At 41.4% G+C, this 27967-nt stretch overlaps 1 protein-coding gene across 5 annotated transcripts in view; it reads left to right on the forward strand.

The window, feature by feature from the left end:
• The window catches only part of HIVEP1 (HIVEP zinc finger 1), a 150209-nt gene extending 131529 nt beyond the window's left edge, over positions 1-18680 (forward strand). For all 5 annotated transcript variants that reach the window (XM_045811701.2, XM_045811702.2, XM_045811703.2 and 2 more), the window contains 2 exons: positions 14842-15353; positions 16937-18680. In XM_045811701.2, coding sequence (XP_045667657.2) covers positions 14842-15353; positions 16937-18115 — 1691 coding nt within the window. In that variant the 3' untranslated portion in view covers positions 18116-18680. The remainder of the gene's footprint in view (positions 1-14841; positions 15354-16936) is intronic.
• The last annotated feature ends 9287 nt before the right edge of the window (positions 18681-27967 follow it).

The following is a 27967-nucleotide window of genomic DNA, read 5'->3' on the forward strand; positions in this document are numbered from 1 at the left end:
CTTAATGTTGTGACACTTGAAAGCCATTACTTCTTTGGTATGATTTTTCTAGTATTTTTATTCTTTTAAACATTCCATGATACATAAAGTGTTCTTTGATTTTAAAAGTTTACTTTTTTTTTTAATGGCATCTAAAGTCATTTAAAGCCATCGCTTCCTTGGGCCCATAGATACCTGTCTTTCAATCCAGGTATTTTTACAAATGTTTTTGAAACAAGGAGAGAAAAGATAATAATTTTCATTGCTGAGCTTTTTTGTTTTGCTTTGCTTTGTTTTTCTTTTTCTTTTCCCCCGATGCTGCTGTTTTATTTTGTAGTGGGCAATTAGACTGTAATGCCTAAAAGAAGCATGAGTTCATTAAGCAGATGGTCCCATTCAGGAGCAACAATAAAAAATAATACCATGGAGCAAACGCCTCTTTCTGGAAGGCTGTTTTTATAAAGAGAACACCTCAGTGCTTCAGCATGCCTCATTCCCCGGTAGAAGTAGTTTACAGGTTTGGGTGGGAAGTCTGGTATGGTTTTTCCTTTGTGACATCCAATTGTACGTATACGTATAAATGTGTAATGACTAATTTAGAAAACTTGCTCTTCGTTTATTAAATTAAGGAGCACTGTTTCCCCTGGGATTAATTTCTGTTCTGTACTAGAGTGACCCAGCGTCACTCTGGTTTAGACTTGTCCCCATAGAATAGACTATCATAAAAGGTAAGGGCTTGATTTGTTCCTGCTTTAATGTTTGCGCATATATTAAAATCCTGCCCCTCCCCCGTCATCTCCATAAGGATGTGATAAAGTGTAGCAGCTTGTTACAAAGTGTTTCACTTTACTTTCAGTTTCCTTTCCCAAGGAAACATACAAATTACTAGAAATACAGTTGTAGGAGATGAAGTGGCTGACTTTTAAAAAATCAGGAAGGAGAATCAGTGTTTTCACATATTGCAGTTTTAAATGTTGAAATGTACACCCCCCGGTAGACTGAAGGTCCGGGGTCTGAGGCTGGTCAGTGTTGCGTGATCTTCTGTGCCACCTTCGCCTGTCTGCACCCTCCTTACCCGCTGAGGCTTCCAGTCCCCCTGGTCACACAGTCTCCCCCGTGTGGGGATCAGACACATGGCAGTGGCTCCTTGGAGACTTCAGATGCCGTGTAGGACCCTCTGACCGTCTCGACATTCCTGCCTGACAGTGTGTTCTCCATCTTCCTGGCCCCCTGGATGAAAACAAGTGGTGAAATTGTATTGTGTGATGTAGGATCTTTGCACACAGAACTTGCTGTCTTCTCTTTAATGGTGAACGGTTTTATCAAATGCTTTTGTGGCACCCGGCGATCTTGGTATCATTCCTCAAATTTGCAATCTAACATAAATCTGATACTAAGCCCTGGCGTGGTGGACTGCCAGCAACCACGCTGGGAATCCCGTTGCTGCGTGTCTACAGTAAACATTCAGGAAACTGCGAAGGTTTGGCCGGCAGTAAGGTGCCACAGTGCTTCTCACGGTTAGCTTTCTTACCTTTATTTCAAAAAGGTTATGATTGCAGTGGCTTTTCAGATGCCTTTCATGCCCACACAATGGCAGTTTTCAGGGGGACTGGTCTAGCCCTGTGAAAAGTGAAAGTCTGAAATAGCTAAGTAAACTCCACCAGCTGACTGTCCTTTGTCACCCAGCTTTTCCTAAACACAGTTGAAATTTGTCACTGCCAATGCTGATAGATGGTAGATGCCCACTAAAGAATATAGTGATTAAAGAAAAATGAAGTAGCCAGATTCAGAGGCTCCATGTCTTTTGGGAAACCATTCCTCTAAAATGTCAAGGCTAGATCAATATGAAAATTTGTGACATTGTCTTCTTTAGATACTGATTTAAATTCCTGCATGATTCTGATCGCCACACGACGTTTCCTAGTCTAACCACGTGGCAGCTGTGGACGACGATTAGAGGGGCACCTGGGTGGCTCAGTCGTTAAGCGTCTGCCTTCAGCTTAGGTCATGATCCCGGGGTCCTGGGATTGAGCCCCACGTCCGGCTCCCTGCTCAGCGGGGATCTGCTTCTCCCTCTGCCTCTGCCTCGCTGCCTCCGCTTGTGCTCTGTCTCTCGCTTTCTTTCTCTCAAATAAATAAAATCTTTTTTTTTAAAAAAAGGACTATTAAATTCAGCACACATTAATAAATGTCACATGCACTTAGATGGTCAATGCTAACGGAACATGTTAAGAACTTAGTGCATATATTTAAATCTTGATCACCTTGGACATCTAAGAAATGGGGTAGATCTTTTTAAAGGAAAAAAAATAACCCACAGTCGTGGTGCTTGGGAGATCTGATTCTAAATGCCTGACTTTGGAGGGTAGCACCCAGAAACCTATACCAGGGATAGTGCTCTTAGGTTTACAGGGAAAATTGGGGGTTTGGTCATTTAATTGATCTTCTCTGTAGCACACCAAGATCTATCACCAAGAAATATCATCTCTGAGCTTTCATTCACTCAACAAAATTTGTTAAACGCTCACGAAAGGCCAGACAGTATTACTACAAAGTACCTCACCAAAATATTTCTTTTTTTTTTTTTTCCTTAGAGTGTGTGCAGGGGATAGGGGGATAGGGGGAGAGAGAATCTTAAGCAGGCTCCTTGCTTGGCACAGAGCCGGACGTGGGGCTCGATCTCATAACCCTGAGATCATGACCTGAGCTGAAATCAAGAGTTGGATGCCTAACTGACTGAGCCACCCAGGGGCCCCCAGAATATTTATTTCTTAAATATTATTAACATTTGGTAATGTCTTGGGCAGCTTATGGCTTTCTGGCAAAAGTCCAAGGCTTCTTAATGCTGTGTTTATTTAGTTATTCCTTTATGTCTGCCTCATTTTGACTATTTTCCCCATAGGTTTACTCTGGGTTTATTTCTCCTTAACATCAGTATTTATTTTCCTGGCAATATCTTCAATCTCTTTTTTAAATTATCTTAAGCCCATTCCCTACTGTGCCGACCAACACAATACTCAGAATGCCCTTCCCTTGGGGGTCATGTGCATGTCCCTGGTTGCTAAAGGTCACTGTGAAAAGGGTGTGATGAAGGACCCAAGCCCCTTGATTTTTTAAATTCCTTACTACCCTTAGCAACAGTGGGCTACCCCTTTTATCCTTCAGCGGATGAATTCTTGTGCTGATCTCCAAGGGGTGTGAATTTACAGATGCTAGGAACCATTTACTTTGAATGAAGCAGGAGGAATTGGAAGTTTCTCTAAACCAGCCATTAAAATGTGGACATTTGGCGTTTAAAAGAAGTTTCCGTTTAGTTTAAAACCAGCAGCTCAAGCTGCAGTTACAGTAGTATGTGCTCACGAAAAGCCTCATCCGTCCGGCCGCACGCGGCGCTCGTCGGCGTCTTGCTGTGCAGAGTTACACAGTCTCAGGAATTTTGTCCCGTGTTCTTGGGGTGGTAGTGAATACTTTCTCGTTCTCACCTTTTGTGTCAGAAACCGTGCTGCCGGCTATTTGCTTTTCATGCCTTGATCCAAAGAATGTTTTTGTCAACAGAATGCCGGCCGCAGTGCTAGGAATGTTTATTAATCCGTACCCTTGGCTGCCGCACGGGGAGAACCGTCCCGTGTGGCCAAGTGCAGCTGCAGACGTGATTCTTGCTGGGGCTTAAGTCTAGGGTCATGTGCGTAAGATCATGACGTTAGATCGCAGGATTTAAAACCTGTATCACATTTGCCCTTCAAATTAATTGGATTTTTCTAAATGCAATTCTGTCGACATGAAACCTGTACACTGTGTTTCTGTCGCTGGGATTTTCAGGGAAAACATGATTGCTCCTTTTTAAGAAAACTTTCCATGTACAATACGAAACCATAATAGCTCTGGAGATTTCTGTGTAAGATAAAGATGTGCTAATATGAATGAACGACACAGATAGGAGTCTTTTGGTTTTACTTCCTGAAGGGAACAAATGTTAAACTCTGGCCCAATACATTCTTAATGATGTTTTCATCTTTAAAACAAAATAAATAAAAAAGCAAAACAACACAATAACTTATTACTGCCGTAGTTACGGGCTTTAAAAGAATTCCACCTCCCCTCCCAAGTTGCTGCTGTTTGTCTGGAACTCCAAGTACTATTTCTAAACCTGTGAGCAAAACAAAAACAGGCCTCAGAGGACAGGAGCACGTGGATCTGGAGGGGGTGGGGCTGCCCTCCTGTGCACCCCGTCCTTCCAGCAGGTGTCACTGTGTGGCAGCAATGGGAGGGCCGGCTGCAGTTCCTCCCACCCACACTGGAGCTGGAACTCCATCTTCGGGGAAATTGGGTGACAGAGTTTTATGGACGTAAACTAAATAGAACTTGTAAGGGCCACGCATTTATGAATTTGTGAAGCACGTGTGGGTTATTTTTTTTCTGTTCCAGAGTCCCAGGGGGATGCAGAGGGGTAAGCTACAGCCTTTACCCTCCTGGAGGGTTACACTCTGTATTGTCACACCAAAAAAAAAGAGCAATGGTAGTAGAATAGTAGGAAGTCTGTACATCTTACTGGCATAATGAAAGGACTCCTAAGTACATGAAAGGCTGGTACCAAATTTTGGCTTTGATGCTTCCTCTCCGTAGAGACTTCTCCTAACTTCCTTGTGTAAGAGGACGTTGCTACCACTGCTGTCGTGCGGTGCCTTTTAGATTGAAGCAGGACAGCAGAGTACGGATGTGGGCAGACTTTTTCTGGAAAGGGCCTGATAGTGACTATTTCAGGTTTCGTGGGTCATATAGCCTCTGTCATGACTTCTAACATTTGTGGTTGTGACCAGAAGCTGCCTTAGACAGTTTGTAAACCAGTGAGCCTGCTGCGTGCCAGGAAAACTTTACTGATGACAACAGGCAGTGAGCCACGTGCGGCCCGCAGCCGTAGTTTGCCAGCGTCGGATAGAACATTAGCTCCCCTGCAGTTCTTACTGTGTAACGTGCTACAGCAAAATGAACGATACCGCAAAGTCATAATGGTAGGTTTTCAGAGTAGTTAACAAGTCTGTGGTCTCGCGCTTGCTGGCTTGTCATCGCAGACGAGTCACTTTTCCTTTCTTCGTCTTCTGTCAGCACAGTGTCTGATGCGGTAGTCGTAGTGTTCTGGGGGGGTGAGAGCAGGGCTAAGGGGACAGTGAAGTTATATGAAAGGACCTTTATTAACACAAATCCAAACAATAGAACAGAGCTGGTGGGCTCTGTTCTGGTGCTATGGGTATTTAAAGAGGTGCCATTGTCTTCCATTCATTTACGCTATCCATTTTCTCTTTTCTCTGTCATCCTAGGGTATCAACCCTGTTTCACAAATATGTAATGACCCAGAGTTCATTTTCAGGTTTCCAGACCTGGAAACTTCCCCTGCAGGAGTTTCAGGTCACAGTGGATGCAGAGATAAACATGACTCTGTCCTTGTCTTGGAGAAGGAAAACTACAGAAAGGAATCCCAGCCCTTCTTAAGTCCTCTCCAAGCTGTAGGCCTATGGCTCTGTCCAGGGAGAAAGAAAGGTCCAGGGAAGCTACCCTGTGGGCCTTGCCACCTATCACACCTCCAACTTTGGTCTGAAAATTGGCATAATCAAGGCAAAATCAGATTAACATGGAGCCAAATAATTTTACCCCCTTCCCCATTAAACAATATATGGTGTTCTTTTTAAATCTTTCATGTAAATTGCGTGTGTGTGTGTGTGCCTGTGTGTATAAAATTTAAAAATTTATACTGTAAGTATTAAACTTCCATAGTCACTATAAAGTGCAGCGTATTTGTTGTGAAATTAAAAAGGTTGAGTTATTAGTTTACATTCTTCTTGGGGATTGCATTTTATATGTTCTGTTCATAATCAAATAATTATATGAAGCTTTTAATTTCTGTACCCATAAACATTCAACTCATGCATATTTATGAGTTAGCTTAATTTCTGTAATTTATTGTTGACCTTTCAGATTACTCTGTAGTTAGATTTTTAAAATATGACATTTGAATGTGGGACATTTAGCAGAGACTCGGGAGCCAGACAGACCTGGCACTTGTGAGCTGTGAGCTTGACACTTTAAAATAATTAACTGCGTTTTATATTTTTTTAATCATTATCTGAGAAAATATCAAGTCCTTAACTACTCCTTGTTTTAGTTATGATGAAATAGTATTGGTGTGATTGTAGTGCGATGCCAGATTCTCCTCGAGTCCCGGTGGCTAGAATCACAGACACAGCTGACTAAGAGATGCAAAACTAGGTACAAGATACAAGGTGGGAGCAGTTGTAGGTGCTAAAAACTTAACACATGTATGTAGGTTACGGTGTGTTTGGGAGAAATTTCCTGTGCTTTTAAGTTCACCAGGAGGAGCATTGGATTTGGTTTCAAGAATTAATAGTTTCCTATTAAACAATAGGAAAGAGAAAATTGCTTATCAGAAAGAGAAGTCTTGTTGAGTATAAGAACAGCAGGGAAGTGGATATTGTGCAAGCTTATCTGAATGAGACAGGATATTGGTGTCGAGGGAGTAAAATAGAGACCCTGGAGTACTGGCAAATTGTTTTGTTTGTTTTATGCAGCTTTCCAAAAGATTATTTTAGTTTTAACAGAGAAGCTGTACAATGCGTACAGAGAGCTCCTGTGTACTCTTCACCCAGCTTCCCCTTATGTTAGCGTCTTACGGGACTGCAGAACGCTTGCCAACACTAAGAGATTAACTTCAGCTCAACATTGGTAACTAAAGTACACAAGTGACTTGAGTGCCACCACTTTTTCCACCGGTGTCCTTTTTGTGGCCGAGGATCTCCTTCAGAATCCCACATGGCACTTCTTAGACTCGTCTAATGAGTTCCTCAGTCTCTGTTGTCTTTCGTGACCTCGCCATTTGTAAGGAATACTGATCAGTTATTTTGTAGAATGTTCTCAGTGCGGGATTTTCTGATGTATGCTCATGATTGGATTCAGGTTTGCATCATTAGGAAGGTGCCACAGAGTGATTGTCCTTATCTCAGTGTATCGTATCAGGAGGTACATTATGTCAATAGGTATTATTGGTCATGTTAACCCAAATTACTTGGCTAATCTTCCAGGACTCTCTACTGTAAAATTAACTGTTGTTCCCTTTGTAAGTATTAAATGTTTGTGGGAGATACTTTGAGACTATGCAGATACCCTGTTTATACACCGGTGGATCTTGCCTAGGATAAGTATTCCTAGGGTGTTCTAATTTATTAATTGGAATTTTTCTGCAAAGAGAAGTTACCATTTCTCCATTTGTTCTTTCATGCTTTCATTCATTTATATCCATATGGACTCAAGGATATGTATTTTATTCTTTGGGTTATAATCAGTCCTACCATTTTTTTGTATAGCTCAAGTTCTCATTGGCCATTGAGAACTCTCTGAAGTCTGTTCGTATGCCCTTTTGACTTGCCCCATCTTTTTTTTTCTTTAAGAAGTTCCTTATTTTCTAGCACCCCAAGATGTTTCAGCCCTGACGTCAACCATTTCTTCAAGGACCTCTGGTTCCCTCTACTGGAGAATGGTATTTAGAAACCAAGATCTCACTAGGGGGTGTGTTTGTTGCTACTGACCTGTCACAGCTTCTGTCCTCTGTCACTGGGTAAAGTTAGGAAGCCTATGTACATATGCTGATTCCTACTTACACACACATCTATATTCATTTCTGTGTCTTTGGTGGGGGGGAACATGTACACACACACACACACACACACACACGCCATATACATGAATGAAACATGAGTCCATACTGATAGTCCCAATTCTAGTCCACAGAGTTGATTCTAGCCTTCTCTATTTCCTTCTTTTTCTTTCACCTACAGTGAGGAACCTCGTCCCCATCTACACTGTGTTTGCATATTTGTTCAACTCTGGTATTTTTTTAAAAGATTTATTTTTTTGTTATAGGGGGAGGGGCAGAGGGAGAGAGAGAGTCTCAAGCAGATTCCTGCTGAGCGAGGAGCCCAACATGGGGCTCAGTCCCATGAACCATGAGATCATGACCTGAGCCGAAACCAAGAGTCAGACACCCAACTGATTGAGCCACACAGGGACCCCTTGTTCAACTCTAGTATTAATCAGTGAACCAGTTGCAGAAATCCTAACCCACCTGCAAAAAAATATATATATATATTTACAGTTACAGTCAGTGTTTATCTGCAGTCCTTTTTGTCTTCAGCCTTCACCTCATCTGGTCAGAACCCTCACCCAGGATGCAAACTTTCTTCCCACCTCTTCAGAGCACTGACGCAGTTCATTTGTACTGCAACTAGGGTCGTCTGTCTCAGCTTGCATCCATCTTGGATACATTGCACATCCTGGCTGATTATGTTTCTATTTACATACTGTAAAGTTCACTTTATGGCATTCAGCTCACTCTATGGCAGTCTTTGACAAATGCACAGAACGGTATGTCTACCCCCGCAGTTCCGTGCAGAGGAGTTCCGTTACCCCCAAAATTCCCCTGTGCCATTCCCTTATAGACAACTGCTTCCCCTACCCAACAACCACTGATCAGAAACCACTGATCTCTTTTCTTCCCTATAGTTTTGCCTTTTCCAGAGTGCCATGAGAAAGGAGTAATAGAATGAGTAGCTTTTGGGGGTCTGGCTTCTTTCCCTTGGTTCATTCCTTTTGTATTGTTGAGTAGTATTCCATTGTATTGATGTGCCATAGTTTGTTACCCAAAGACCAGTGGAAAGGTCTGGATTGCTGCCAGTATTTGGCAAACATAAGTAAACCTGCTGTAAGACATTCACGTGCAGATTTTTATGTGAACGTAAATTTCCATTCCTGCCTGGTTTGATACAGGAGCAGAATCTCTGGGTCATATGGCTGGTGTAGGTTTAGCTTTATAACAGACAGTCAGACTGGTTTTCAGAGTGTCCGTACCATTTTACGTTCCCACCAATGTGTGAGAGTCCAGTTGTTCTGTGACCTTTCCAGCACATTTTGAAAAAAATATTCTAATAGGCGTACAGTGGCATTTCATTGAAGTTTTTATTTGCATTGCTTTGACTGATGATAGTGAACATATTTTCATATGCTCTTTGCTTTCCAGATGTCTTCTTTGGTGAAGTGTTTGTTCAGAAATTTTGCCCATCCTGTTTACTTATTGTTGAATTTTGATATTTTTAAAATATATCCTAGATACCATTTCTTTGCCAGAAATGTGATTTGCAGATGTTTTCTTGCAGTCTCTGCTTGTCTTTATTCTTTTTTTGTAGTGTCTTTCTCAGAGAAAAAAGTATTTTTTTTAATATTAATGAAGCCCAGTTTATCAGTTTTTTAAAATTGTGCTTTTGATGTCATATGTAAGAAATCTTTGCCTACTCCAAGGTTACACAGATTTTCTACGGTTTTTTTTAAGAAGTTTTACAGTTCTATATTTTACATTTAGGTTGAGTTATTGTATAAGGTATGTGTCATCTTTTCATTTGTGGATGTCCATTTGTTTCAGCAACATTTATTGAGAAGACTGTCCTTTACCCATGGAACTGCCTTTGTCAAAATTTAGCTAACTATATTTGTGTGGTTTTTATCTCTGGAATCTCTCTGCTCATCTGTTTGTTCCTATAGGTCTGTCCTTCTGCCAATACCACACCACTTGGGTCTGAGTTCTTCAACTTCTTTTCTTTTCCAAAATGACTTTGGCTATCCTAGTTTCTTTCCTGTAGAAATTTTAGAATCAGGTTGTCAATATCTGTAAAATGCTTGTGAGATTTTTAATGAAATTATATTGCATCTATAGATCAGATTGGGGAGAAGTGCTTTCTTAACAATACTGAAACTTCCAGTCTGTGAATATAGTATATCTCTTCATTTGTTTCCTGTCTTTGGTTTCTTTAACTAGTATTTTGTAGTTTTCAACATACAGATCCTTTTTTAAATTTATACTTAAGTATTTCATTATTTTGGTGCTGTTTTAAATAGTATTGTATCTTTAATTTTGAATTCTAGTTGTTCATTGGTGGATCATAGAGTTCTTAATAGATTTTTTTAAAGATTTTATTTATTTATTTGAGAGAGAGAGAGACAGAGATAGCGAGAGAGCATGAGTGGGGAGGATAGGGAGAAGCAGGCTCCCCACTGAGCAGGGAGGCCGACGCGGGGCTTGATCCCAGAACCCTGGGATCGCAACCCGAGCTGAAGGCAGATGCTTAACCAACTGAGCCACCCAGGTGCCCCCTTAATAGATTTTTTATTATCCTTTTAATGTCTGTGGGTTTATAGTAATAACCCCTTTTTCTTTCCTAATGCTGGTAATTTGTATCTTCTTTTTTCTTAGCCACTATTACTAGATGTTTATCATTTTTCTTTCTTTTTTTATTTTTTTTTTCAAAGACCCAGCTTTTGGCTTCATTGGCTTTCTCTGCTTTTCTTTTGTCAGTTTTCTTTATTTCCATTCTCATCTCTGTTATCTCCTTTCTACTCCTGCCTTGGGTTTGGTTTCGTTTTCTTTTTCTACTTTCTAAAGGTGAGAAATCTGATTATTTATTTAAGACCTCTATTCTAACAAAAGTGTTTGATACAGTAAATTTCCCAATAGCCACATCTTTAGCTGCCTTCCACAGTTTGGATGTTATATTTTAATTTTCATGTAGCTCAAAGTATTTCTGACCTTTCTTTGGGATTTTTTTCTTTGACCCAAGGATTATTTAGGAATATGTTAGGTAAATCTGGACTATTGGGGGATATTCACGTATCTTCCAACTATTGATTTCTAGTCTCATTGTGTTTTCATCCAAAAACACACTCTATATGACTTTTATTCACTTAAATATGTTGAGGTTTGCTTCGTAGCTCTGAATATGGCATATATTGGTAAACATTCCATGTATACTTTTATAAGGAAAGCGTATTCTGTTGTTGGGTGGAATGTTCTGTAACTGTCAGCTGGGACAAGTTATTTGATAGTGTTTTTCAGGTCTTCTGTGTTTTTACTGAGTTTCTGTATACTTGTTCCATCAATTACTACAAGTGGAATGTTGAAGTTGAAGAGAAACGTTCAACTGTAATTGTGGATTGGTTTATTACTTTTTTCAGTTTTAGCCTTATTTATCTTGAGACTCTGCTTTAGTTGCTACACATTTAGGATTATATGTGTTCATAGTGAGGTAACCCCTGTATCATTATGTAATGTTCCTTTTCATTCTTGATCATATTTTTTGTTCTAAAATCTACTTTGTCTGATATTAGTATACTAGTTTTTCCAGCTGTAATTTAGTTAATGTCATAAGGTATATCTTTCTCCAAACTTTATTTATGTCTTTATATTTAAAATAGGTTTCTTTTACACAATATGTGTACTTGGCGCTTGCTTTTTTTATCCAGTCTAGCTTTTTCTCTCCCTTAATTCATGTATTAGACCATTCCTTTTAATGTTATTTTTCATGTAGTGGAATAATATCTATCCTTCTGCCAGCTGCTTTTTTAATTTCTTTTTTTCTTTTTGACTTAATTGAGCATTTTTTATGATTTTGTGTTATCTTCTCGACTTTGTTATTTATACCTTTTTAAGAAATGTAGTTGTCTTCCTTCAAATAATGCTACATTACTTCACAGGTAGTGTAAAGACTTTGTAACAGTGTATCACACAGCCACACTGTGACTGCTATCGACAGTTGTATTTTAGAGCCAGCAATTAAAACTTGAGAAATAATTTTGTCTTTATCCTAGTTCTGGTGCTCTTCATTTGTGTGTGGTAGACCCACATTCCCATCTGATGCCATATTCTCTCTGCCTAAAGAGCTTCCTGTAACACTTATTGTCAAGTGAGTCTGCTGACAACGAATCCCCGCAGTTTAGGTTTTTCTAAGAAAGCCTGCATTTCTCCTTGGTCTTTGAAAAGTATTGCCAGTGGGCACAGAGTTCCAGGTTGGTCCATTTTCTTGTTGTGATTATTACTTTGTTTTCATTTGTAGCATTTCATTCCTTTCTTTTTCCTCGTTTCCATCTCTCAGCTGAAATTCCCATTGGACATTGCAGGTTGTCCACCTTTCCCATTAGAGCCTCTAACACACCGCTTACTTTAAAGCCTGTGACACGTCTAATGTCTGTATCACATCCAGTTGGTTCTGATTGCTTTTTCTCTTCTGAGTATGTTTTTTTCCCTGCCTTTTTGTATGCCTTGTAATGTTTGTTGAAAGCTAGACATCTTGTGTAAGACAGTGCAGACTATGTAAATAGCCTTTCTGCTTCCTAAGGGGTGTGCCTCTCCTGTGGGGCCCTTAGTGCGGGCGTTAGTTTCTCTAGTTAGGGGTCCCATCGTGTGTGAGAGATTTGATGTAGCAATGGCAACTCTCAGAGCACCAGAGGCTTCAGGTTCCCATAGAGATAACTTGTCTTTGGGGTGGTGGGTGGATTACGAGAGCAGTGCCTGTTTCAGCCCCAGTTTTAGGTCTTCACTTTGTACTGTTCTTCTCCTGTCCCTTGCCCAGCAGTTTTGGGCTGTGACCTGTCACTTAAGGGTCTTAGCTTGGTGTTAAGGGGTGAGGAGGAGGACAGGATGCCACTTGTGTTCTGATTCAGCCTCAGTCTTCCACATGTACCGTGTTCTTAGGTTTCTGGGCCGTGCCCCTGGTGTTTCCCCACCACTGCCTCAGCTGTTGTGGTAGACTCAGCTGGTAATCTTGTCCCTCCTCAAGGGGTAGAGCTGTGTTTTTTCTCCTATTCCTTCCCTTTCCCCACTGCAGTAAGTTTTCACCAGTGTCCTGAGGGCAGCAATGCTTATGCCCTTCTGTTCACAGGGTAGTGTTTTTCCCTAGTGGGGCAAGGGGAAGTGGATCCAGGTGGAATATCTTGCCCCCTCTCTATGGCTACCGCTCCTGTCCCCCAGATCTGGATCACAGTGGATACTGAGCACTCTTTTCTGTGAGCACTCGAGTAGGCTTCATGGCATAGAGCCGGCAGAAGAGCATAGCTTCAGAAGATTCACACAATCCTGCCAGACTGTAGTTGGCTTTAATCAACCGGTAGGCTGAACTCTTCCAACCAGTGTCCCATTGCATCCACCCCAGATGATGATGCAGGCTTGGTGTCTCCTCTCTTCCCGCAGACAGGGTCTCTGCTTGGAGTTTGGACTCTTTGATTGATTAGGACCTCAGCTTTTTTACAAGGACTATTGAAAAAGTCATAAATACAAAATTAGGCCTGTACCTTTTTAAATAGAGTAATAGTTTTTAAGGTAAAGCAAGTTTCATCCTAGTTAGACTTCGTAGCAAGGCTGACCTCTGATGAAATCAGCCTCCCTCTCCAGTCACCTGTTCTCCTAATCTTCTGGTGTCTCCTGATTTTCTTCAACTTTCCGCTTATTAAAAAAAAAAAAAAATCAAAATGTCTGATTTGGCACTGTTGTGGCAAACTCAAAACAAATTGCAAATGACTCTCCAGTTTTAGAATCTCAAACATCAGTAGGGTTGCGGAGAAATATCTGAGGCAGGAGGCAGGGCAATTACCCAGAAATCACCCATTCCATCTCTAGCATGGACACCTGGTGGGATTCAGTAACTCAGTGTTATTTTAGAGCAAAACAGCAGAACCCTTAATGCAAAAAGCAAGTGAAATCCCATTTTAAAGTACCCAACATGCATATGTTTTGTCCTTGAATGTTTTAATTCTAAAAGTAACGTGTACTTGAGATAAACAACTTAAAAATTCGAATCCATTCCATCTTCTTGAAATAATCACCCTCAAATGTTATGGTGTCCATCCTTTGAGATTTTTCTGTAAGAACTTATCTCTGTAATATACAAGGAGTAGTAAAATAAATGAATATGCAGACCATTTGGAATATGCAGGAAATAAATTCTCTTCAAAAAATATGTGTAAAAGCAGAATGTTAAAAAGTATGTATAAATACAGAATGTTTCAAAGCTAAGCTGAATACAATGTGATGTCTTCTTTATTATGGCTCATGACAGAGAATGGGGGTAGAGGTTTTGCATTCATCTCCCTCCATTTAACTTTTTAAAATTTATTAGCTTTCTAAGGAAAAGCACCTTGAATTTTGTAAGATTTTTAAACAGATAAAGTTTTAAATCCAGAACCACATGAGCTTATGAGAATTTTGAAACTGTTTGAAACCTGGAGCTTCTTGAATATTCTTTGTTAAACACAGTCCCATATGAGGTTATGACGCTGATATGAATGACTTAGTTAACGTTCCTCTTCGTGTGAGGACTTGAATTGTCATAGAAAAAAATGATGGGAAAATTTAGCACCTCTCAGTAGAAAAGAAAAGAAAAGAAAAAAATAGAAGTCTTAAATATTAAAGAATATTACTACCCTGAGGACAATGGAAACATGTCTAAAATACTATTCCCATATGAATTTGCATATTTGATATAATTATCAAATAGAATCATTTCACTTACAAATATGAATGGCATCACGGTCTTTGTTTTAATTTGTTTAATTAAAGGGAGATACAAAGAAGTAGAGAGAAGGAGCTCAGGAGGAATTGTGTTGAATTCTGTCAAATTTTCGTATATCTTTCAGTCTTCTTTGATAGTTGAGGCCTTTATCTCTGATTTTCTTGATACATTACCCTTGCCTGTCTATTCTTCCGAGGTCCATTTCATGGTCTGCATCCCTAACAATTGTCCTGGCCATGCCACTCTCTGTCAGCCCCTCCCTTCTCTGATTCCTGGACTGACTGACCTGTTCATCCCCTCGCCGCTCTCTCTCTCCTCGGCAAACCTGTAGGCTTTTTGTGGGTAGAGCCCTCGTCAGTTCTATTCCTCACATTGCTAAGCTTACAAAATAATAGTAATAATAAAAGGTTGCATTTGTCCACGTGCAAAACGTTCTTTAACATAGCCTCTCGGTTGTTTTTATTAGATGAAAAGCAAAGATTTGGTTTTGAGCGGTCTGGGTATGACCTTGAAGAATCGGATGGCCCGGATGAGGACGATAACGAAAACGAAGATGATGATGAAGACAGTCAGGCTGAATCTGTCTTGTCAGCAGCTCCCTCCGTTACAGCCAGCCCGCAGCACCTTCCATCTAGAAGCAGCCTCCAGGACTCTGGGAGCGTGGAGGAGGACATCAGGATTGCCGAGTGCTTCTCTGGGGTGCACACGGACCCAATGGACGTTCTGCCCAGAGCCTTGCCCACCAAGATGACCGTGCTCAGCACAGTGCAGTCAGACCACACCAGGAAGACAGAGTCTCCGGCAAAGACCAGGCAGCATGCTGCAAAAGACGGAGAAGAACCAACGACTCCTGTAGACTCTTCTCGGTCCCCTGAAGCTGCACCCAGATCCCCATGTCACCAGATGTCTGTAGACTACCCGGACCCCAAAGAAATTCTGGGAAGTTCTGTGGCAGGAAAGACTATCACTTTAACACAGGTAAATGCTTTCTTTGTTGTTGGTTTCCTTTCGTTACACCTGTTAAGTAGGGGGATCCTAATGGCTTAAGAAAATAATGTACTTAAATTATTTCTTTCTGGCTAAATCGGTTTGTTTAGGCTTAATTGTTTTATTTAAAGGCAAAGGACATTTACAAATGTCTTTTGGCTTCTTGCTAGGTATTTTAATTGGAGTTCACAAATTGTATCATAAATCTGTGAAAGGACCAAATGGATCTTTAAAAATATATTCATTTGAAAAAATATGTATGTGCCGCTTGGGAGTGTGAACCTTGGGACCTATTTGTCCCAGTGCTTACCCTGAGTTCTCTTTCCACTGGCATCGATATGATGGATTTGCACTAAATCATCCAAACATTTTGCACTTTGCCCCTGTCGGCAAGACAGCTACCAGTTTGTGGCAAAGCTGGTGTGACCCAAATAATGTACCAAGAAGTTCACTTTGCTCAAGTGATCAGATTGCTGTGGCCAGCTTTAGAGGGCTCCGTGCCAGAGAACCAGCTCAGGGCCACACACAGGCCTACAGAGACACAACCTATGTGTGCTGCGAATGAGTCTCTGCTTTTACCCCTGGCGGTTCATGAGGAATGTTTAAATCTGTGGTAAGAACATTCATCTCCCTGACACTTGCCTTACCTCGAGTAGGGATTGACGACAGCCATAGGATTTATTTCTAAATGTGGCAGATTTGGGTTTGCGAGGTAACCCTGAAGAAAAATAAAGACTGTGCAAGCTCGGATTTCTAGAGACTATTCTAAATTAATATAATTTAACTTAATTGGATTAATACTTAAATTATATTTGATACTTAAACTAGTATATACGTTAATGTAGCTCTATAATATAGATATTATCAAGAAAAAGCTAATATTTAGGTGATAATCTTGGGCGGGAGGGAGATCAGCAAGATTTGTCCCTTTTCATGACTTCCAGATTTGGTCCCCTGTGCTCTCGGCTTCTCTAGCCTAAAATCACTTAGACACACCTGCCAGTGCCTGGAAATCAGGTTTTCAGTAGACATTTCATAATCTTACAAATGAAGGAACAAAGGAATAAACAAACAACTGCAGACTTTTTTTTATTAATGACAACCCTTTATTTCAAAAATGAGTAATCCTCCAGTTGATTTTCCCTTTGAGTTGATAGTCAAAAGCCAACTAATGTTGCAATTTCTCTATAACTCCTGATCTCTAAAGTAAGGTAGAGCTGGTAGTGCCAGCAGTAATAACAACAACAACAGAAATAAAACAACAGCAATATACTTATGGCTACATCTCAAGGTTAATTTCCGTATAAATGAGATGATGCCCAGGAAATTTGTTTGAAAAATGCAGAGTATCATACAAAATGTGTTGCTGCTATTTATACTAGAGATTAAAGGCGTAATAGATTTTTTTAGTTGGCAGTGTGTTTTTTAAAATGAAAACATCATTTTCAGCAAGCTTGTAATTTTTATACAAATACACACGCTTCCGCCTCGTTAGGAAGAATAGGTTTGATGGCAGCAGTTTAGCTCAGTGACTGAGAGCCCTATCGTAAAAGGGTTTTCCTCTTGCCTTTCAGAGCACAGCATCAGTAAGGCTTCCTCCTCCTGCCGCGGAGCGCAGCCCTCGGACAGCGGTGGGGGTTCCTTCGGGGGCCTCGCCCCAGCCTGACGCTCAAGAACAGAAGCAGCAAGTGACCCTCCAGCCGCCTCCAGGCCTGCCCTCCCCCCAGACTCATCTGTTCAGCCACCTCCCTTTGCACTCTCAGCAGCAGTCCAGGACGCCCTATAACATGGTTCCGGTCGGGGGGATCCACGTGGTACCTGCCGGCCTCACGTACTCCACGTTTGTCCCCATCCAAGCCGGGCCAATGCAGCTGACCATTCCGGCCGTCAACGTCATTCACAGGACTGTGGGCGGGGCCGGGGAGTCCGTCCCGGAAGCTCCGGGCGCCGCACACGCCGCCGGCGTGGCCGAGCTCAGCGGCGTCGTGCCGTGTATTCCCATCGGCCAGATCCGCGTGCCGGGCCTTCCGAGCCTGAGCACGCCCGGCCTGCAGCCGCTGCCGTCCCTAAGCATGGAGACCGTCAATATCCTGGGCCTCGCCAACGCGAACGTGGCCCCGCAAGGGCACCCCGCGGGGCTCGCTCTCAACGCCGTGGGGCTGCAGGTTCTGACCGCAAACCCTTCCTCGCAGAGCAGCCCCAGCCCTCAGGCGCACATTCCAGGCCTGCAGATCTTGAACATCGCGTTGCCTACCTTAATCCCCTCGGTGGGTCAAGTAGCCGTGGACGCGCCGGCCGCCCCCGAAATGCTCCCCGCGCACAGCAGAGCGCGGGAGGCGCCGCCCAAGCCCGCCTCGGCCGACGGCGCCCCTGCGGGCAGCGGGAGCGCGTCTCCTCAGGGCCCGCGGGCAAATGCAAAAAATGTCCCCGATCCCCCTGCCCCCGCAAGAGACCACGCCAGGCCCGACGGCGGCGGTAAGACGGACGCCGGGAAGGCCGCCTCGGTGAATCACGTGAAGCCCCAGGCCGAGCTCGCGCCCGTGCCGGGCAAAGTGCCGGGCAAAGCAGCGTCGGCGCGCGAGCCTCGGCCGAAGGCGCGTCCCGAAGCCCTGGCGGAGCGCCCCGGCGCGCAGACGCTGGCCCCGGACGCAGCGGGGCCCCGGACCGCGGCGCTGCCCCGCAGGCCGGCCACCGCCCAGTTCAGCGACGTGAGTAGTGACGACGACGAGGACAGGCTCGTGATAGCGACCTAGTGGCTCTTTGGGGGGGCGGGGGGGAGTTCGGTTTGGGTTTTTTGGTGGTGTTTTTTTTTATATATAACAAAGGTTTCTTTGAAAACCCTCCTTTCCTTAAAGCACATTTTTCTGACATAAACTCATGACTAATCTTTGTGCAATCATGAACTTTTGACCAATAATTGTTTTGTGTCCGCTCCAGCCATTTTTGTACATGTTGTATAGACACTTGTGCCTTTTAGGAGTTTATGTTTAGAAGCTGTACAGATTGTTGAATATCTATATACATAAAATATATATTATATATGTATATGAAAACCAGGTAGTTATTTGTGTTTAGAAAAAAAAAAACCTGTCAAATAAATCAGATGATTAAATTATATGTTGCACTGTTAAATATAAATTTTTATGGCTGTGGGGCAGAGTTTCTGTGTATAAATTAGTATGTAAACTCCGTATTTATTGTATTCATATTAGTCTTTGAAAATGGGTCTGTCCTCCTTGTGTAAGACAGTAACTTTACACTTCAGACAGATTTTCTGTGTCATGAAATGTTTCAGTAAAATATTGTTTACTGACTTTACCCTTGCTTACGTTGTGCCTTCTTTACAGATCCATGATCCGTAATCTGTGTTGAGAGAAGAGCCATAGGTCACATTCTTTCCACACTCGCCCCCACCCCCATTTTTGAGAAACGGGGGCTTTACTGGTGTTACTCTCCCGTGAAACTCCGTGAAACCCATGTGACCGAGAGGCCTATTTTTCTTAACTTGTGAAAACTCATTTTATAGCCACTAACTTACAGAAGGTTCAGTACTTACACTTTCTGCAAATACGTAGAGCATGCAGCCTGGAACCGGCAAAGTTCCTTAATGCGGGTGGGACAGGTTCTGGTCAACATAAAGTAAGTTAAAAACAACTGTCCGGAGGACGCCTGGGTGGCTCTGCCTTGGGCTCAGGTCATGATCCCGGCGTTCTGGGATCGAGCCCCGCATCGGGCTCCCTGCTCAGCGGGAAGCCTGCTGCTCCCTCTCCCACTCCCCCTGCTTGTGTTCCCCCTCTCGCTGCCTCTCTCTCTGTCAAATAAATAAAATCTTAAAAAAAAAAATTGTCCAGAGAACTTGGAGGAGGCCCATGAAACCGGTTTCTCAGGCTCCGCCCCCAGGTCCACTGGTGAACCACTGGCTCTTCTTTCCCTCAGAAGTCCTACTGATAATGCTCAGAGAGCTCAATGGCCAAAACCAAAACGCAGAGGGACCCAGATTTACAGAAGAACCAAACTCAGACTTCTAAGCTACTTATGTGACTCTCTTTAGAAATGATTATTTCCTGTCCGGAGAGGCTTAACCATCCTTGCTCACTCAGAAAACATTCACAGTTCCCATTGCAGTGACTTGCATTATTACTCAAGCGTTACACATGCTAGACTTGTAAGAAGGTGTTTTAATGTTGAAATTGAATGTAAAGCATATCTTTAAGGCAATGTATTCACATTTTTTAAAGGCCTCCTTCATGAGGATACCAAGGGTACGAAGCTGGTGAGACAACAGACGATTGGGGGAAGTGTTGGAGACCTACTGCTGGCCAGGCCCTGCTTTCCATGACTTTGGGAAGGGCACCTTCCATCTTGGCCTGCATGCCCTGAACCTGAATTATTATTTCTGCAGTCTGGCCTCAGCAGGCTCTGATGGGTCTGTGATGGTTTTGTTCCACGCTTGAATTTTTATTTACACTTACGACAGATTAAGTAACAAAATTCTCAAAAATTAAAACTAAACTCTTATATTCCAAGATAGATTTGAAAAGAATTCTAGAAACTTATAAGATTTGCATTGCTCTGTCAGTATAGTTATTGAAAATGAGGTCCATTATCCATCAAATTTCTCAAAATTAATGTTTTAACTTCATGTCATGCTTTCTATTATACTTTTTATTGTACTTTGCCTAAAATTTTAAAGCAGTATAGCAAACATGTTTGTTCTAGAATCATATTTTAGTTATGTATAACTTCTCTAAATTCAAAAGTAATGATCAGAATTGTGGGATTGGGGCTTTTGGGTTTGTTTTTTTTTTTTTTTTTTTGTACAGATAGAATTTTCTTAATTTGAAAAATTTCCTACATTTAACCAAATACCAAATGCTGTGATATACTTGGATGCTCCCTTGAGAATTTCATAATGCTATAATATATCTTAAGCTGCTTTTGTAGTCTTGACTTTTCAAGATTCATTAAATTATACACATACCTTTAATATTAGTGACTTTAATACTTCAATGTGGCATTCAGATAGTTTGCTAACATTTGAAATATGCAGCTAAGTGAGAAATCAAAGTCTGGCCCATTTTATTTTGAAATAGTCAGATAAAATATAAGGGAATAATTCTGAACATTTTCTGCAAAGTCATCTTTTCCCACAGAGCACTGTTATTCTTAAATATAAGTGACTTTCAAATAATGCAATCCAGAGAGCTGGTGAGCCTACATTTGACTTTTATTGTCTTATACTGTCATGAAAGACCCAGGTCACTGGAGAACTGGAGCACAATGACCATAGCAAATCCCTGTGATAAGTTCTTAGCCAAACAAGTGAAAAGCATAATGTGAGACAATTTCAGTATCTCCTTGTATGAACCCACTGCAATGTCACTCTCAGAAGTGTTGAAAATAGCTGAAGAACCAAAGATCTGGTCAACACATGGCTGGCTGAGTTGGTAGGGCATGCAACTCTGATCACAGGGTCTCAAGTTCAAGCCCCATGTTGGGTATAGAGATTATTTTTTTAAAATAAATAAGTAAAGCTCATCTAATAAAACTTATTTTAAAAAAGGTCATCTTTCTAGTTTTTAAAGGTTGGTGTATCTGTTTTGTGAAAATGTGTGGTGTTAACATAAGTTAGAGGCATTCAAGTAACTTGTTTTCATTTCCCAAACTTTAGGCTTCGGTGATACTTAATTTTTCAGAATGATAATTAACTGATAATATTTCACAAAGAGATTTTGTTTCTCTCTTTTTTTAAATAATACAGCCATGACTTTCATTTCACAGGAACAGCATAAATAACACTCTTATTAGTTAATCTCGGATCTGAATTTTAAATGATAGGGTTTAACAAGGCTTATGGAGATGTTCATTATTTTTGTTGGAAGACTGTCAGGCTATTTCTTGATGCAAAATATAACATCGGGTCAAAATATAACAGCAGTGCTCTTCTTTACTTTTCTATTTTTAAGCTTACGTTTTGAGATCAAGTGTAAGCAACACCAAAGGGTGACTTTCATTAAAGGCATTTTGTCTCAAAACTATAAATTCTAAACACGGGATATTAAATCTAAGACAAGAATCTTCTTCCAAACTGGTTTCCCATGACTTTGAGTTATCTATTCAATGAAGCTTTATTTATAATATTTTAATGACCCCGGCTCTGCCATCATTACAAAAAAAAAAAATTTAAGCAAAATGGTAAAATATTTTTCTGTACAGGTTGTATAATCTGAAAGTCATGAGGCTCTTAACTCTATTGGGTTTGTCCCTAGAACCTTGCATATACAAGGTTCTGTGGAAGGAACTGTAGACATCAGAGTTAAAGCAGAAATAACCTGCTCTGGGGTGTTCCCTGTCCCCCAAACCAGGCTCAGGCCTGAAGAAGACAGGCATCCCAAATCCAGCATTTATTTTAAGTACCAACCAACTCCAATACAATGCAAGATAACAAAAGAAATTAGAAGGCACCTTTCTACCCCAAAGGAGCACACTTGCCTAAGACTTAGGCCTTATAAACTAGAGAATAATACTAGACCACACACATCTTAGAAACCACAGACTATAAACATTTTGAGAAGAAAGTTATTACCTTAAGTAATTAAAGAACGATTTGTGTATGTTGGGGACTGCTGTAATTTGAAGGAGGAATGGGATTTGGGACGTCAGAGATCATGCTAAGCGGTAGAACAGAAATAGCTGAGATGACTAGTTACTTAGAAATTGTGCCGGGGGCGCAGGGGGGACCACCTGGGTGGCTCAGTCGGTTGAACATCAGACTCTTGGTTTCAGCCCAGGTCATGCTGTCCAGATCATGAGATGGAGCCCTGCGTCAAGGTTCAGACTTACCATGGAGTCATCTAAAGTTTCGCCCTCTCCCTCTTCCCCTACCCCCACTCTCACCTTCTCTCTCTCTCTCTGTCTCTCAAATAAATAAATAAAATCTTTTTTAAAAAAAATGCCTGGAAAACAGCCTAAGTGGAAGAGAAGACTCACTCGGGCTTTCACCAAATATTTATTTAGCACCAACAATGTGGAGAGGACTTCGGAGAAACGAATGTAATGCAAGTAAGTGTCTACCCTCTAGGAGCTTCAGTTCTGGTAGAAGAGTAAGTGTAAGACACAGGGTATCTCAAGAGGCATGAGAGTGAACAGTAGTTCCCCTTGATCCGTGGTTTCACGTTCTGTGGTTGCAGTTGCCCGCAGTCAGCCTCAGGGGGAGATGCCCCCTCCCCGCGCAGCCTCGGTGGGTCGGTAGTAGCCTAACCCTACGCCACCCCCCCACGCCATCTCATCACACATCATCACAGGCAGGGTGAGTATGGTACAGTAAGTTATTTGAAGAGAGAGAAACCACATTCAAGTAGCTTCTATTATAGTACATTATAATTGTTCTATTAATAGTTACTGTTGGGGCGCCTGGGTGGCTCAGTCAGGTAAGCATCTGCCTTTGGCTCAGGTCGTGATCTCAGGGGTCCTGGGATCCAGCCCCGCATGGGGCTCCCTGCTCATTGGGGAGTCTGCTTCTCCCTCTCCCTCTGCTGCTGCTCCCCCTGCTTGTGCTCTCTGTTTCTCTCTCAAATAAATAAAATCTTTAAAAAAAAAGACTGTTGATCTTTTACTGTGCCTCATTTATACATTTAACTTTATCATAGGTATCCATGTATTGGCAAAAACAGCAAATAGAGGGTTCAGTACTATCTGTGCTTCCACACATCCACTGTTGTGGGAGGAGGGTCTTGGAACATATCCCCACAGAGAAGGGGGCTACTGTACAACCAAGAGCATCAGTGCAAATAAGGGGGAGCTCCTGGTTAAATTGATCAAGGAACACCTTATGGAGCACATGATATTTAAGCTTGGCCTTGAAGGGACTTCACTAAGCAGAAGCAAAAGAAGGGAAGGACATTAGAGACAGAGGATGTGGAGGGCAACCAATATTTACCCCTGCTCTGTGTAGTCTGTAATCTCATTTAAACCTAGGCAGATGTTATTCTCCCATTTTACGGACAAGGAGGCTGCATCTCTCATTGTTTGGAATCTTCGACATGCTGGTGCAGGAGCTGGTATTTGAATCCAGGATTGCATGACAACAGCGTTGCACAGAGGCAAAGGTGCAGAAAGCACGAAGAAGGATCAAGACAAAGGGAACAGACAATGTTTGTAGTGGTTTAGCAAGCACCTGCCAAAGCCATGGTGACACTGTGGAGACCAAGGGACGGAATTGAAGATGATTAAAAGTATGTGGGCTCCTCACATGAAGGGGGCACTCACTGGGTCAGAGTCATTCATGGGGGGAAAGGAGTGTCATTTCTTTACTGGGGAATAATTTAGGGAAGGAGCTGGCAATCATAGGTCAGAGAAGTGAGGAGGAAAAGGAAGGAATGCAGGGAGCATGGAAAGCAGACACACTTGATCCATTACCAAGCTGGCCACGGTATTTCTTCCTAATTGGTGGACTCAATAAAATTACAGGAGACATTTATTGATCGTGCAAATCGATGAGGATCAGTGTCCAAGAAGATTGGACCAACCGGAGAAATTGGCTGGATATAAGACAAAATTTAACAGGAAAAATTAAACTATTTAAAAATGTAGCAGTTTGATTTATACGAAGCTCTGTATGTGCCATTCTTACCATCACCCCACCCCACCCCCGCCCAAAAAAAGCATTGTCTTGGGGATATTAGAAATACATTAGCTAGACCCACATACAAAAATAGCCACGCTGGGGCTCCTGGGTGGCACAGTCGTTGGGCGTCTGCCTTCAGCTCAGGGCGTGATCCCGGCGTTCTCGGATCGAGTCCCACATCGGGCTCCTCTGCTGGGAGCCTGCTTCTTCCTCTCCCACTCACCTGCTGTGTTCCCTCTCTCGCTGGCTGTCTATCTGTGTCAAATATATAAATTTAAAAAAAAATTTTTTTTTAAATAGCCACGCTCTGTTTCCTCATGGACAGAGCATCACAGGAGTATTCTTCGTAACTGTGACTTCTGGACCCCAAGCTTGAGCAATATAGAAACAAATGAGCACATTTTGCGCCCATCAAGCCCTGGAGGCCAAGCCTTGAGAAGGTTGGTGAGAGGGCCGGAGGCAGGACTACCTGGACGTTCATCGTGACAGCGAAGAAAGCACTCCAGGAGAGTCACAGCGGCAGAAGTAATACCGAGTGATCATAATGAAGAATAATAATAAAGAAAGAATAACAATAAAGTTGTCTTTCCAGTAGGGGAGAGAGAGTTTGGGGATTATGAAAAAAAGAGCCAGCCATTGTGATGGAAATGCCAGGTCGCCATTAACTTTTGTGTAAAACCAGGATTAGCCTCACAGCAAGCAGCCAGTGGGAATTCATGGCTCTCAAACTAAAACGCTCATTTGCATAATAACCAGACATAGAGGAATATATCTTCAAGGAAGACTGCAATATTAAAAATTCTAGGATTCCACCAATCCTTCAAGGTCTATACGGACTCACCTGGGGAGGGCCTGCAGAACTGCACTCCCCTCTGCTTTATTCTGATGCAAGTTCTAGAAGAAACCGCTTCCAGCGCTTCGGTGCTGGGGACAGCATCTGCTCTGGGAACCTACTGACAAAGCAGAGAAAAGCCCCAGAAACTAGCATCAGTGACCCCAGCCACATTCTAACAGCAGGGAGAAGGACCAGGCAGGTGTTTCTCTCAAAGTCATGGATCAGGTTTTGCTTATTTTGCAGTCTGGGCCCTTTTTAAAATAAAAAGTCTCCGTGACATAGAACGAAAGTGTTCTCATCACTATGCTTTTGTTCTCTGAGAAGTTAGGGCTGTTTCCTTCCAGTACTGCCTCAGGTTCCATTGGAAATGAAGGCTGTATTCCAGCACATGGAAGAACTATGCTTTTGAGGCTCTAGGTTCTGGGAGGCGAGGGGCTGCACGTTGGGGGGGTAATGATGGAAGAATGGTAAGCTTTCCATTTGATTTCCCCACCACCCAGGCCATGTGCCGTTCTGAAAAGATGTAGCTGGCTCAGGTTATTAGGATGAAACTCCAAATTAAGAGTGAACATTTCCCAGCTTCAAAGAGTATGATAATTTCATTTTCAGAATTAGGAAAATTCTCTTACTTAAACTAATGAGGTATCTATACAGATAAAAGTGTTGAGATCATCCATGGATTCAAAAGAGTATTTCATGAACAAGTCACCTAATATATAATGCAGTATTTCTAATGTTGATAATTACAACAAATATTATATGATGTTATTGCCGTTTTATGGTTGAGAATATTGCCTAAGGGTTACAAAGTAGTGAGGCTAGGATCGAAAACTAGGTCTTTTTTCTTTTTTTCCCCACTGCACCGTGCTGCTTTTCAGTAATGATTTACAGTAATTGGATTGTATTGTGTTCATTTCTAGGTGAACGTCTACTTAGTATTCATAAAACATCCCATTTAAATTTCCGACTGAAATGAGTACACCCAGTCCCATGCATATTTGTATAGACATCAGATTTTATAACCTTTCTATATGCCCTTTCTCATAATTGATATAATAGGAGCCATAAAATATTTAGTGAGGAAATATTTAATTTGAATAGCAGGAGATAAAATAGCAATGTAAAGTGCCAGTCCTAATCAAGGGTAAAACATGTAAATTTCCAAAGTATATTAGGTTTCAATCATTAGTCATTATTCAGAAAACATGTCTTTGTTACACATCTTATGGTGGTAAAAGTCAAATGAAAGAGGAAAGTTGAACGTGGAATTGCATTGTTTTGGGTATAGACATGGTTTGAGCACAGCATAACATTATATTATAAAGTCTCTGAACCTGATCCTTTCAGAAATATTTTCGAAAAGAAATAGAGCAATTTTCTGTTACTTTTGATAAAGAAGAAAATTATTTAAACATATTTCTCCTGCAAGAGGGAGCATCAAATTGTACTTTTTAAAAAATGTCTTAAATTATACTATTTAAATATAATGCAAAGAAAGCAAAGATCGGGATTTAGAAGGAAATGAAGACATTAATAAATCCTTTTTACAGAACCAGTAAGAGAGGAAAAAAAAAATTGATCTCCTTAGCAAATGATTCTGTATCTTGGAATAAAAACAGAGCTAACTATAGAATTAACTCTTCCTTATTTTCTTCCACATCTTACCTATGGTGTCTGGATTATAGTAGTGAATAGATACCTTTCATAATGTCCACATACGTGCGGGTTTTATAAAGTTATAAAAACCAGTAGGCATTTGTTATGTAGTTGGTTTTGCCTGAGACAAGACATCTTTCATTCATTCGTTTTCAGTTACTTGAAAGACAGTATGTTTAGTTATTTACCTATGAATGTTGCCAAATGGGATCTCAGGAAACCATGTTAGGTGAAAGACAACAGGACTTTACATTCCTGGAGGTCAATCATGGAAAGAAAAGCCAGCTTTGAGATCAGTCAATTAGCCAGGCATGCTTAGTTTTCTTTGCTAATAGCAAGGCTTAGTTTTGCCCAGTAGGGTCAAATGTTAAGACTCGTTTTGATTCAGCAATCGTATCCTTGGATACGTTTGAATTTAGTTATTTTGGAACTTCTCTATACATTCATTATACATTGAGACCTTTTCTGTTACTTCCACACTCATAGTCACTAGAAGTAGGTTCTCCAGAAGTAGCTTAAGATTTCAGGCAGAGTCTGCCCATTTATAAATAACCATGTACCACCATCATCATAATTATCGAAAGATCCGGTCTTCACTGAAAGTATATTAACTATGCTGATAAAATAACTCGCACCATCTCGGTCTACAAGGGGCTGCCACCTTTTGAACTCATAATGTTGACTATAAGAAACTGAATTCCAGAAAGTAATCTCTGAGGAGAAAAATAATTTTTACAACTCATCGTTTTAGAAATGAATTTCAGATCGCAATCATTAATGACTTCCTTTTGTGAGTGACCATGAAGTGAAATGCTTAATAAAAGATATTTCCCTTTGTCTCAGCCTCTGTTGGAAATAGTTGTAAAATGTTTAGTACATGGTACATCAATCCTCTTTGATGCTTAAGCAACCCTGAATGCCTTCAGGTCAATGCTCTGAAGGTTCTTTAAATAGGAGATAAAGATCAGAACTGACACAGGGACCCCAGGGGCCTACCCTGGAAAATGTTTTGTTTGTTTTGTTTTGTAACTAAACAAATTCCTGTGAACTCTTTGTTGTCATTTTTCTAAATCCTTCCAAAAAAGAGGGATTTGGAAGACAAAACAGATGCAGGCGTCAAAACATTTAAAGCTTCTCCTTTAGGTAGAGTCTTATATTCTTTCAAATTTCAGCTGAAATAGATAAAATATTTCATGACAGACTTTCATGATCGTCTCTTAGACACACTGAAAGCTTTCATGGCCACTATCTTCACTGTTGCCACTGAAGTCACTGCCTTTCCAGCAGGTAGGGGACCGACCGGCTGAATGTATTTGTAAATAACTTGTAATATAATGAAACTGATTGGTAAAACGTGCACGCTTCATTAAAATGTTGTCCAAGAGTTAGGGGCCACTTGGATCGGTCGGCTGGAGAATGGCTGAACCTTAGTTTAATCTCGGGGTACTTCAGTGGCCAGTGATTACATCCCTAACTGCTGGGAATCGT

The sequence above is a fragment of the Ursus americanus genome, chromosome 32 (genome assembly GCF_024610735.1).
Source record: "Ursus americanus isolate L20-20 chromosome 32, mUrsAme1.1.p, whole genome shotgun sequence".
NCBI classification, from domain to species: domain Eukaryota; kingdom Metazoa; phylum Chordata; class Mammalia; order Carnivora; family Ursidae; genus Ursus; species Ursus americanus.